General features: G+C 42.5%; 1 protein-coding gene across 1 annotated transcript in view; it reads right to left on the bottom strand.

Annotated features, from left to right (window-relative positions):
- Positions 1 to 835: 835 nt before the first annotated feature.
- The window catches only part of LOC134615187 (peroxidasin homolog), a 30,911-nt gene continuing 21,269 nt past the window's right edge, over positions 836 to 10,477 (bottom strand). The window contains exons 14-21 of the mRNA XM_063459669.1: positions 10,208 to 10,365; positions 8,290 to 9,793; positions 6,860 to 6,994; positions 5,994 to 6,202; positions 4,998 to 5,097; positions 4,775 to 4,856; positions 2,541 to 2,624; positions 836 to 1,425 (exon numbers count right to left, since the gene is read on the bottom strand). Coding sequence (XP_063315739.1) covers positions 2,556 to 2,624; positions 4,775 to 4,856; positions 4,998 to 5,097; positions 5,994 to 6,202; positions 6,860 to 6,994; positions 8,290 to 9,793; positions 10,208 to 10,365 — 2,257 coding nt within the window. The 3' untranslated portion in view covers positions 836 to 1,425; positions 2,541 to 2,555. The remainder of the gene's footprint in view (positions 1,426 to 2,540; positions 2,625 to 4,774; positions 4,857 to 4,997; positions 5,098 to 5,993; positions 6,203 to 6,859; positions 6,995 to 8,289; positions 9,794 to 10,207; positions 10,366 to 10,477) is intronic.

Raw genomic sequence — 10,477 nt, 5'->3', positions numbered from 1 at the left:
ACCCTCTGACCAGCGTTTAAAGCTGTAATATGAATCATTCTTGTGTTTAACCGTGCACAATCAGGAATGTGCGTATTCTATTATCAGACTGAGATTAATAATTTACCAATATATCAGCGTTGGCAGAGGTGCGATCGCAGAAACCGGTTCTCTGAACGATCACTACATATCGTCTGTTCCCTTTCGCCCCCATCCTCTCCTCCCTGGGAAACCAGATATCCATAAATATCGTTATTTTAATCGCACAACAAAGGAAGGCCGGCTTTAATATTATTTCTATGCATTCCTGAACAAGATATGATTTGACAGACAGACGCATAACATGCGTTTGGAATATATTTCACGAGGTACACTCGGCCTTTTCACGATGCCAATCAACTTGCATTGTTCGAACTAGCAGAGGACGAAAAGAACAGCTTGGAAAAGAGGAGTTTGTGGGTAGGAAGTGAAATATACAGTTAGAAAATGGTATCAAACAAACTAATAGTTACTTTTTTTATGTAACACCAATGTCCGTGAGATCGAATCTTACTGATAACGGATTACTGGTTCATGTACTGAGAAAATAACAACAAGTCATTGTGAAGAGAATGTCCTGCAATGGGGGAATGAAATTTGAAAAACTGACAGTGCAAGGCATTCTGGGACGCACGTGCCCGCAGCAGATTTTAGTTAGATTTTGTTATGTTTGTTAAGTTAGGTACGTTTTTTTACAGTTTTTTTTTTTTTTTTAAGAACTGATTAATATGAGGAAGTTTTGACATATGAGCTTTTATTTCTTGATTTACAAGATTCTTCACATGATTTTACATACACAATATTGTATACTCTTCACATAAGTGGCTTCTAAATTGAACTGTCAGGGCCACTGATTTCCGAGACAAACCCTTTATTCATAGCAATGGGTAGCACACCAACAATGATCAATTGATTTCTGGACTCAATATACCGCAGGGCAGCCCTCTTCACGCACTGCCCATCAATACGTAGAAGTAAGATCCGTACAGGAAACCCCAATGGCTAAAACAAGTTCACTTCTTGTTCCATCTTTTTATGTGAACTTTAAAATGTCCCTCTAGGCACCACAACCACCACACCATGCTGCTATGGTTGTGATGCCAAATACTTAACTCTTACTTTGGCTCCCGCACCCCTCTGGTCTGGCCCTCTCTCTAGAAGTCTCTAAAGTACAAGTTTCACTTTACCAATATATTAATTTCCTCTAATGGGGACACCAAGGTACACTGGACACTAAAGTGGTTATGTTGGATACAGTGTCTTTTTAAAGAAAAAAAAATCTATCTTTTCTATCAGTCTTCGATGTATCGATGTAGTCTTCGTGGCAATCTGAGGATTCAATAGATGAAGCGCCCTGAATCCCTCTGTTCAAATCGATCATTCCAAATCAGCCCAGTATCTCCATAGCTGAAATGAGGACAATGAAGATCTCTTATCTACACAGCATTTACTATCTCTACACATTAAGCCACATTAGGGAAAAATCTGACACTGGAGGTCCTTATGCAGAGCGTGAGGACGTCCAGCGTCAGATAACAGACCAAAGGTGTGTTTCAAACCAGGAAGCCCTCTAGTGGCTGTCTGGGAAACAGCCACTAGAGGCTGACCGTGCTGCAATGTAAATATTGAACTTTCTCTGGAACTGCAATGTTTAACATATGCAGAACTAAGGGCAACAGGGACACAGCACCCAGACCACTTCAATGAGCTGAAGTGGTCTGGGGCCTATAGTGCCCTATAAGGAATATAAAATAAAAGAGTCACATAGTCTTAAATTACAGGGGCAAAAGTTTAAAAATAATATCAGGAAGTATTACTTTACTGAGAGGGTAGTGGATGCATGGAATAGCCTTCCAGCTAAAGTGTAGAGGTTAACACAGTAAAGGAGTTTAAGCATGCGTGGGATAGGCATAAGGCTATCCTAACTATAAGATAAGGCCAGGGACTAATGAAAGTATTTAGAAAACTGGGCAGACTAGATGGGCCGAATGGATCTTATCTGCCGTCACATTCTATGTTTCTACATTTGAGTCACAATATGCTATAATTTGACTTTTGGTTTCTCCATGTTCAGCACATAGTTAGCTAGTGTTAATAAAAAAAAAAAAAGAAAAAGAATAATAAAAATAAAAAAAGGGTAACAGATTCAGTGGAGTCCCCTACACGAAGTTAAATGTCATGCAAAAATTCAAGCGGCACGGTCACCCCCCCCCCGCCCCCTTAAAAATTTGTATTTTGTTAAGATAGAATCTTTCTGAAATACTCATAACTGTTGACACAAGGCAGGGGACTAAGTGACCGGTGACTGCTGCAAGGAATTAGCTGCGTCTACGGAGGATCCCACGACCATGCGGGATGTTCCATAGACCTCAATGCTGTACTATAGCGCAAGCGTGAAAGCAAAGCGGACTTAGATAGCTGTTTTAGTTCAATTATTGTGACCTTAGATTTTAGATTCACTTAAAATTCTCACATTAATGAAAATCCCTGTTAGTATCAGATTGAAACTCCCGACTACTCACCCCTGGTGACGGATTCTACGATCGTCGCCGCCTTGCTGGAGACTTTCGGTAAATCCAACTCAGCTTGGCTTCGAGCTCTTGGACCTGCAGGGAACAAAGTGACACTTACTTTATTCCCAGAGACTGCAGAACTATGGCCCTAGCGGAACGTTCCACTGTTTCAAAGGGTTATCAGCTAAAAAAAAAGTAAACTCTGGGTTACAGGGCTCTGCACGCTCTATTTTTGTTTCCATCTAACTCAGGAATAATTAAAGGGACGCTGTAGGCAGTATAACCATTTAATCTAATTGAAGTGGTTATAGTCCCTGGAACCGTCCCTTTAACATCAACCATTTTTGAGCAGTTTAACACTGTATGAGGGTCCCTGGCCACCCACAGTCCGGCCCCCTCTGGAGGTGTGGCTAAGGTACAGATTACAGACTTCCTTGTAGTCATAACTATTCATACCAGCAATGAGCGCTGTGATAGGCTGTAACTGACAACTGACACTCAATCACAGCCACCCATTGCTGCCCTGGCTAATGCTTCCTTATTAGCCCAAGCAGTATAGACAGGATGGGCTGCTGGGGGCTCTCGTTTATCAAAAAAACATTAAAAACAGTTTAACGCTGAATGGGAGGATGGCAACAGGGAACTCCAGACACTATAACCACTTAACTGAGATAAAGCAGATGGGGCCTACAGTGTCCCCTTTAGTCTCCCCCATCCAGCCCCAATGATTGTTGTTTGCAATGGCCAAATAGAGAGATTTCCAACCAATCCTCAAGATGGTGGTTTAGTGGCAGAGCCACAAGATCTCTGCTCACAATATCAGTTAGGCAGTAAATTATGAACAGAGAAGATACGTTGCATTGTGTCTGTGTGACAAAAAAGGTTTCTCTCGGTGATGAACTGAACCTCGTCACGTGTTCTTGGAGGGGCCTGCTGGCCAGCTTCTTACTAAAATACTATGGGCCCTTTAAAAACTATGTGAACAGACTTGGTTTGTGAGATTTTATATTTGGTTCGTGAACCGAACAGCCGCACAAACCGGAGACCACCCTGGAGCTTGTTAAGCCTAATTGCTAGTTTGAAGCAATTTCCACGCAGTGTTCGTCTGGGTGGCTGCAATTCTTATGGACGACCACGAGGCGGCGGCCATCTTGTTCCTGCGAATGCAGGCAGCGGTGTTTGGGCATGAATTTAATGGAACTGAAAACGGACACAGAAACTCCAGAACACCGCTGGACTTCCAGCATCACCTGCGTTCTGTTCTACAACATTTAAAAAGGCGCTGTTCGGTGGAAACTTTTCCTCAAACAAGGGGAACAAGCTCCAGGGTAAGACTATTGACTCTGTTCGGTAGTTTGTTCGTTTTTAAACTACCGAACTAGACTGACCGCAAGCCCTGATTCTCTGGCACGGTTTTGGGCATGGGACTTCCAATTATGACTTCCAGGAATTTCCTGAACCGATCTGGGTGATTTTTGGATATGTTGCTCACCCAGATCAGGGCTATCAGGGGATGTTACTTTTGTGGGGGGTTTGTGTGTTCAAATGTACTTTTGGGGTTTTGTAAAAATGTGTGTTTTCTGTGCTTGGAGATAATTAAGTTTAATACAGTGGCTGTCTCAATTATCTCCCAGGCACAGGGGAGGGATTTACCTATTTTGTATGGGAGTGTCCTGGACCTGAGAGCCAATGTAATTGTGTTTTTTCTGTAGTCTACTATCAGGTCCTGGGGGGACTGTCATAAAAGGCCATTTGTGGCTGCCATTAAACATATTTGTTTTACCCTTCATGAAGTCTAGGCTCATGTTTGGGGGGATTGGAGAGCTATATTCACACTCTGGGGATTGCTATAATTATTATACCCCCTTGGATCACAACACTTGCACTTGTAAGAGCATCCTGCTTCGCTCTCTGGACTAGGAGAGGTCTACCCACTGGAAGCTGGATCCTGGTCTTGGGTCCAGGGTGGGTGGAGGACAGCAAGACCCCAACCAAGCTGCAAGGGTTTGTGGGGTTTACGGTGGTTATGGTGTTCCAGTGCGGTGCTTATGGTGCTCGCAAGTACTAGGAAGCAGCGATTGGTGGAGGTACCCGGTCGGGATGTCAGGCCATCCGTTACACTCTCTTATGAACAGTACACAAAGTGTATTGTGTTTCCATTATGTACGAGAATCTAAGGCCTTAAAGAAACTATGTTAGTTTACATTGAGTGTCTCCCACCACGGTCATCTTTGTAGCCTTACCTTGCTCTTCAGCTCAGTGATGGCTCCTTCAAACTGATGCACAATGTACCCCATGCTGTATTCTTGAGGGTCTTCAGCCAGTCTGCAAGGAACAAACCACCAGATGGGTATCACATATTTTAGGACTTCCTTCTTTACCTGTCACGTTCTTTTCCCATCAGCAAAATATTCTAGGAAGATCTGTTTATGAATTATCAGCCATAACCTGAGGGTAACCTTTCACCTGGGGTGGGATGGGTTGTCCTCTTTGTGGCTGAATTTCAGAGATCTTCGGAGTCGGAAATGTTGAGACAGAGCCTCAGATTGGCCACGAGTCCCACAGCCTGCAGAGAAGTTTGGGGGGGAGATTTGTCAGGTGGAGGCATCTAGTCCTAATATTGTTACATGTTATATTATTAACTTGCTGTTCTGGACTGTAACAACAAAACAAACCTTAAGGCAGAAGTACAATGAGTGCCCCACGTTTAAACTTGAACAAAGAATATGCTGTGCGGTGTGGGAAGGAAAGGTATCCTGACACAGAACTGGGTATGAGAATGTCTCCCGAGCGACATGGTCACCCAAAGATCTGAGCACACTGACATCGACACAAATACTGTGTAAGAGCATACACAGGATATTTCTCATAAGTGCCAGGTCTACACACATGGCACTGTACAGGTCACATTATTGCTCTACATTTGCCTGGACATCCACATATCCATTTTTAAACTGCACAACTCACTTTCAAATTTAGTTACCCATCAGGGTGTGCAAAAATCTGAAGAGACCATTGTGGAGTGTGGATTGTTATTATTGCTCCTTGGATCTTTGGACACGGAATAATTGTAGCGATAGTCTGTTTCTAAAATAAACTTGCAACGGGATCTCTGATCCCTTAAAGCTATAAAAGCTGTAGCATACTATAAAACATGATAAGCCAAGAATGACCGGGAGGCAGGCGTCTATTGGTAGAGTCTATCATGCCTGAAGAGAGCTATAGTGACCAATATTGAAGAGCCCGTAAACCAGTAACCATTATTTAAGGTCTTAATACAGTATTTAACAAATGCATTAAAGGGCAGTAAAATCTAGTCCGTGGTGTTTCTCTAACTAAAGAAATAAAACATAATATAGAATATAAATATAAAAGGATCGGGCTAGGGATGAAAGAGATATTGCAGTAATTTGCTCTGACTTTACCCACAGGAGAGAGACAATGACTGATCTGTTGTCTCACCATCACAACACTCCTGCCAGAGGCGCAGGTCTACACCCGGGAGGTCCTCACAGGCACGCATGCCGTCAGGGTACGTGGCCACGCGGAACACATCTTCCTGGACATGTCTGATCTGATCTCCGTTATCACAGAGGACACGAGCCAGTGAAGACTGCTGAATCTGAGCCAGCTGAGCAGCCGTGAATACACCGGGGTTACTGTACCAGAACCTGAACGGGGTACCAATGGTTCATTAGAAAATATAGCCAACGTGAGAATTCAGGGGAACGAGTGAATAAAATCCACACAGCCCGTAGAGGACAGAAAAATGCACAATGTTTGAAGAGAAAGATAGAAAGTGATAGATAGAAAGAAAACGTGCAGGAGAAAAATAATAAAAATAATAAGGGACTGAATAAATGAGATGGAAAAATAGCACGTGAAATAGATGACAGAGGAAAAAATGAATGTGAGGGAATGAAAGAAAATAAAATAGAGAAATGGAGAGCAAAGAAAAGGAAAATGAGAACAAGTGGGTAACGAGAAAGACGGTAGAAAGAAAACAAGCAGCTACATTCACCTTTTTCCATCCACGGTTGTCCTACTTGCGTTGGTAACTATTGACACTAAACCTTAGTAAATAAGAGAACTTTCCACTGATCCTGATACAATCAAAGCTGTGAATAGGTGACAGTAAACCCAACTACAGCATGATCTGCCAGCACTGAAGGAACCCACGTAACAGATCACAGGATCATTTAAAACCAATTAATATCCTGTAACAGTACGAAGCGGCCAACCTGAATCGGCAAATGTTTTTGAATCTTGAATGCAGAATACTGCTTATAAAATTACCAAAAAATAGGACAGAGAAAGGAAGCACATGCCTGTCTCCATTTCGAATGAGTTTGAACTGATTGACTAAGAGGCACATCAGGGTGGGTCCAACTCGAGTCCCCGGTACCAGGTCTTCCACCATCAGTGCTGGGAACAGATCCACATTCTTTGGTGTTCCATAGAGGCTGGAAAATAAACAAAAAAATAATAAAACGGAGATGTGATTACAGCATTCCTTTGGATCATCATAGAGTATTATAAGGATTGATTGTAATTTGTGCTGTTTTAAAACCTGTTAATTTTTAAATTGTCCTGCCAAGTTTTTTGGGGGGAAAACTAACAAAATGGTAAAATGCTAGATTTTTGCGTACATCTATTTTTCTAGTACAAGGGCACAAAAAGCACATTAATGCACGACGATGTCTTACTGAGACCCTTGTTCAGCAGACAGTGAAAAAACGTCAAGTATACCGTTAAAAGATGAGAATCTAATATTGTTTCTTTTATTTCTCCCCCCACTTTTTCCCAGCGCTTCCTCTTTTTTCCTCTATGGTAGGGTTGGGAGGAAGTGATCTTATATAATGAAATGTAGTAGTTTCAAGTATTATGCTTTTAATTTGTTCTCCAGTTCTGTTTTTAAAAATCTAAATGGCTAAATTTTGATTTGGGGTGGGGGCGGGGGGCTTGAAATGAGCTGGTCATCCCTGGGGAACAGTAGTCTAGCACCATTCCTGTGGACAGACAAATCGCCCAACAAACACCACCTTTAAAGGCATGGTACTCAGCCAGCATTGCAGAATGTATTCTCTCTATCTTGGCCCTCATTACACTTTGTAATACATTACTAGGTCATTCAGACACAGCACTGGTTACCCTATATCCAAAAGCTTGGGCTCTACATGTTCTCGAAAAGGGACCTGTAGTCTCCCATAGTAGAATGTAGGAACAGACATTCTTTAAGGTTCACCAAGGGAGTCATTTGGCATTGTATATGTGGTTGAGATTCTAGGTTATTCTTCTCTTCCTACTAGGACAATTTATCCTTATTTTTATCTGCATTAATTACCACTTACTGCCTACCCAATTGTACAGCGCTATGGAATATGCAGGTGATTTATAAATGCCAGTAACAATCATACTATATCAAGTAAATAAATATGGTTTTATTCTACACGGGCACGTCACATTTCGTGTTCATATATTCTTGGAAGACATATTTTGTAGTCCTTTCCTTGGATATTGCCGTTCCTATTTTATAATAGAGTTTATCATTTTATTTAGGAACATATATTATACAAATTAATATTTTGTCTCTCCTTTGCATTCATTTTCTTAAATCTTCAAATCCTGAAGAGCATGCTATTTATATCGTCATTATTTAGGGTTTAAATAAATATATTTTATATCAATACATATTATTTATATAGACATTGCACAGAGTCTTTTTACTAGTTCTCCGGCTGCTTTGAAGGGAACTGACCTGCGGAGTAGCTCCCTTATCTCTTGGTTTTGGATCTCTTCCTTTAAGTCGTCAAATTCCTGAGCAGAGGTGAGATTGCAGAAGACTCTGTAGTCATTGTATGGTGGAATTCCGTGATCACGCCCTCGTTGGATATTAATGGCAGCCAAATCTAAAGCCACAGAATGCACTGCAGAGAAAAGCTTCTCCGTTAGCTCTGTGTTGAGTAACTCGGTGGGAACGCGCATTTTACCAGGAACTCCATAGAGGCCGCGTAGTATGGGATCAATGCCTCCCTCCTGGAGCAACCTAAATGGACTGAAGAAAGCCTTATGTAGTGGGAGGTGTCCTTGTTGAATGGGCTGGAAGGTTTCATTCAAACGATAGAGGATAGGGTTGATTAGAGTGTGGCCAAATCGAAATGCAGCAGTGGCGAAGGCATTGAAGATACCACCATGAAGGTTGGGATTATAGCCATTGTATTTCCCCAACATACTCATTCCAGCTTCTCCAAGAATTTTAGGAAGCCAGTGAGTGTAGGTAATGTGCTGCATTTGAGCGCCCACCAGTTTCCTGGCTTCGTGGTATATTCGATCGCCACTCCAGTGAGGATTGAGCTTCAGCAGCTGATCTGCAATGCGGTTATGTTCCCGAAACCATAAAGTGTGCATTGCTGTGAGTCCGAGCTGCTCATTGGCCCGATAATCTCCAGCTAGGAAACATGGTACGGAGCTCTCATTCTCATCACGCATGCATTCAGTAGGAGGTCCACTGGCATATGGTAGTAAATACTTGCCTGAGCTGGATACCACACTGCCCCTTCTCAGGAGCCATCTCTGGTTGCTAAGATCCCTCAAATCCTGAGCCTCCTGCTCTGTGCTCCCATAAACATTGGAGGCATCCAAGTAGGATGTGAGCAAGTTCATCTGCTCTCGAGAATAAAGTGAGTCCAAAAGCAGAGAGGTCACCCCGCTGCCACAAACTGGACTGGATCGGGCAAAGAACATGCATGGTCCACTGCTCACACGAGGGTCATTCTCAGGAATCATGATGGGAAAACAAGGGGGGTCATTGGAGCACACCTGACTGCAAGGAGCATTATCTGAGAACCTGGACATGCCAAGGGCTGGTACAGTCTGATCCAAATCATGATCCAAGAATTGGCCCCACTGCATAAGCATATGTGTAAATTGCTCATCTGGTGTTATGGTCTCTGTGCCAATCATGGTAGTGGACACCAAGCGAGGAAGTGGTAAAGGAAGTTCTCCTGAATCTTCTGTTAATCCAAGACCTCGGGGGAGGTTCAAACCATTCTGATAGGCTGGTTTAAGCAGCCGCAGGAAGGCTGTGTGCGAAGCACCCCACATAGGATGTTGGAGGTTGTTACACGAACCATCATGTGTGCGGTAGTGCTGGTGGAAGCACATGTCTGAACAGTTGGGAGTACTGCGGTGGGCCGAGCAGCCGGAGACATTGGCGATCATACTGATGTATTGTGGAGAGACCAGGTCAATGTAATGGAAACCTGTGACAACAACGAACATTATTAACACTCAGGCAATTTGCTTGGTTACAGGAAAACTTATAAACACTTCACTCTACCCTAAAAAGAGAGATTTAGTATATTTTAGTGAGAACATGTCATCACATGTGTCACAACATATTAAAGAAAAGACATTTACAAAGACATTTAAAAGCACAGGAAAATGTGATTGCACGTAGACAAGATGGGTTTCAAATTGCCTCTGTTCCCAATAAAAAAAAAGTCTGTAACTGGAAAACTAAAGGCTACTTATTTAAATATTAAGATATTTCTAAAACATTTTTTCTACAGGGCACTACAGATAAAAGATGATACAGGGTTAAAAGAGGAATGTCTCTTTAATGGTTAGGCTGCATCCAGGGTCTTAGAGAAAAGCTCAGATTTCCAGGACATTACTCTGGCTATCAATGTCTTCAGCAAGCCCTTCCCGAACATGTTCTTCAATTAGCTCCAGGGTCCTTTCCATGATCTCTGCTGCTTTCGCGTCACTGACTGCTTGGGGGTCTCGGGGATAGCGTGTGAGAGCCAGAAGATCACCGGGCATCTTGGGGAGTCTGCATCAATAGTACAATATGAAGATGTGAAAGATAACATTGAACTTCGCTACCGTTACCAGACTGCTCATTAGAATATTGTTAAATTCTATTCATTGCAGGAATTGGCACA

This window comes from Pelobates fuscus, chromosome 6, assembly GCF_036172605.1.
Source record: "Pelobates fuscus isolate aPelFus1 chromosome 6, aPelFus1.pri, whole genome shotgun sequence".
Taxonomy (NCBI): domain Eukaryota; kingdom Metazoa; phylum Chordata; class Amphibia; order Anura; family Pelobatidae; genus Pelobates; species Pelobates fuscus.
This window is presented reverse-complemented; position numbering and strand designations above follow the sequence as displayed.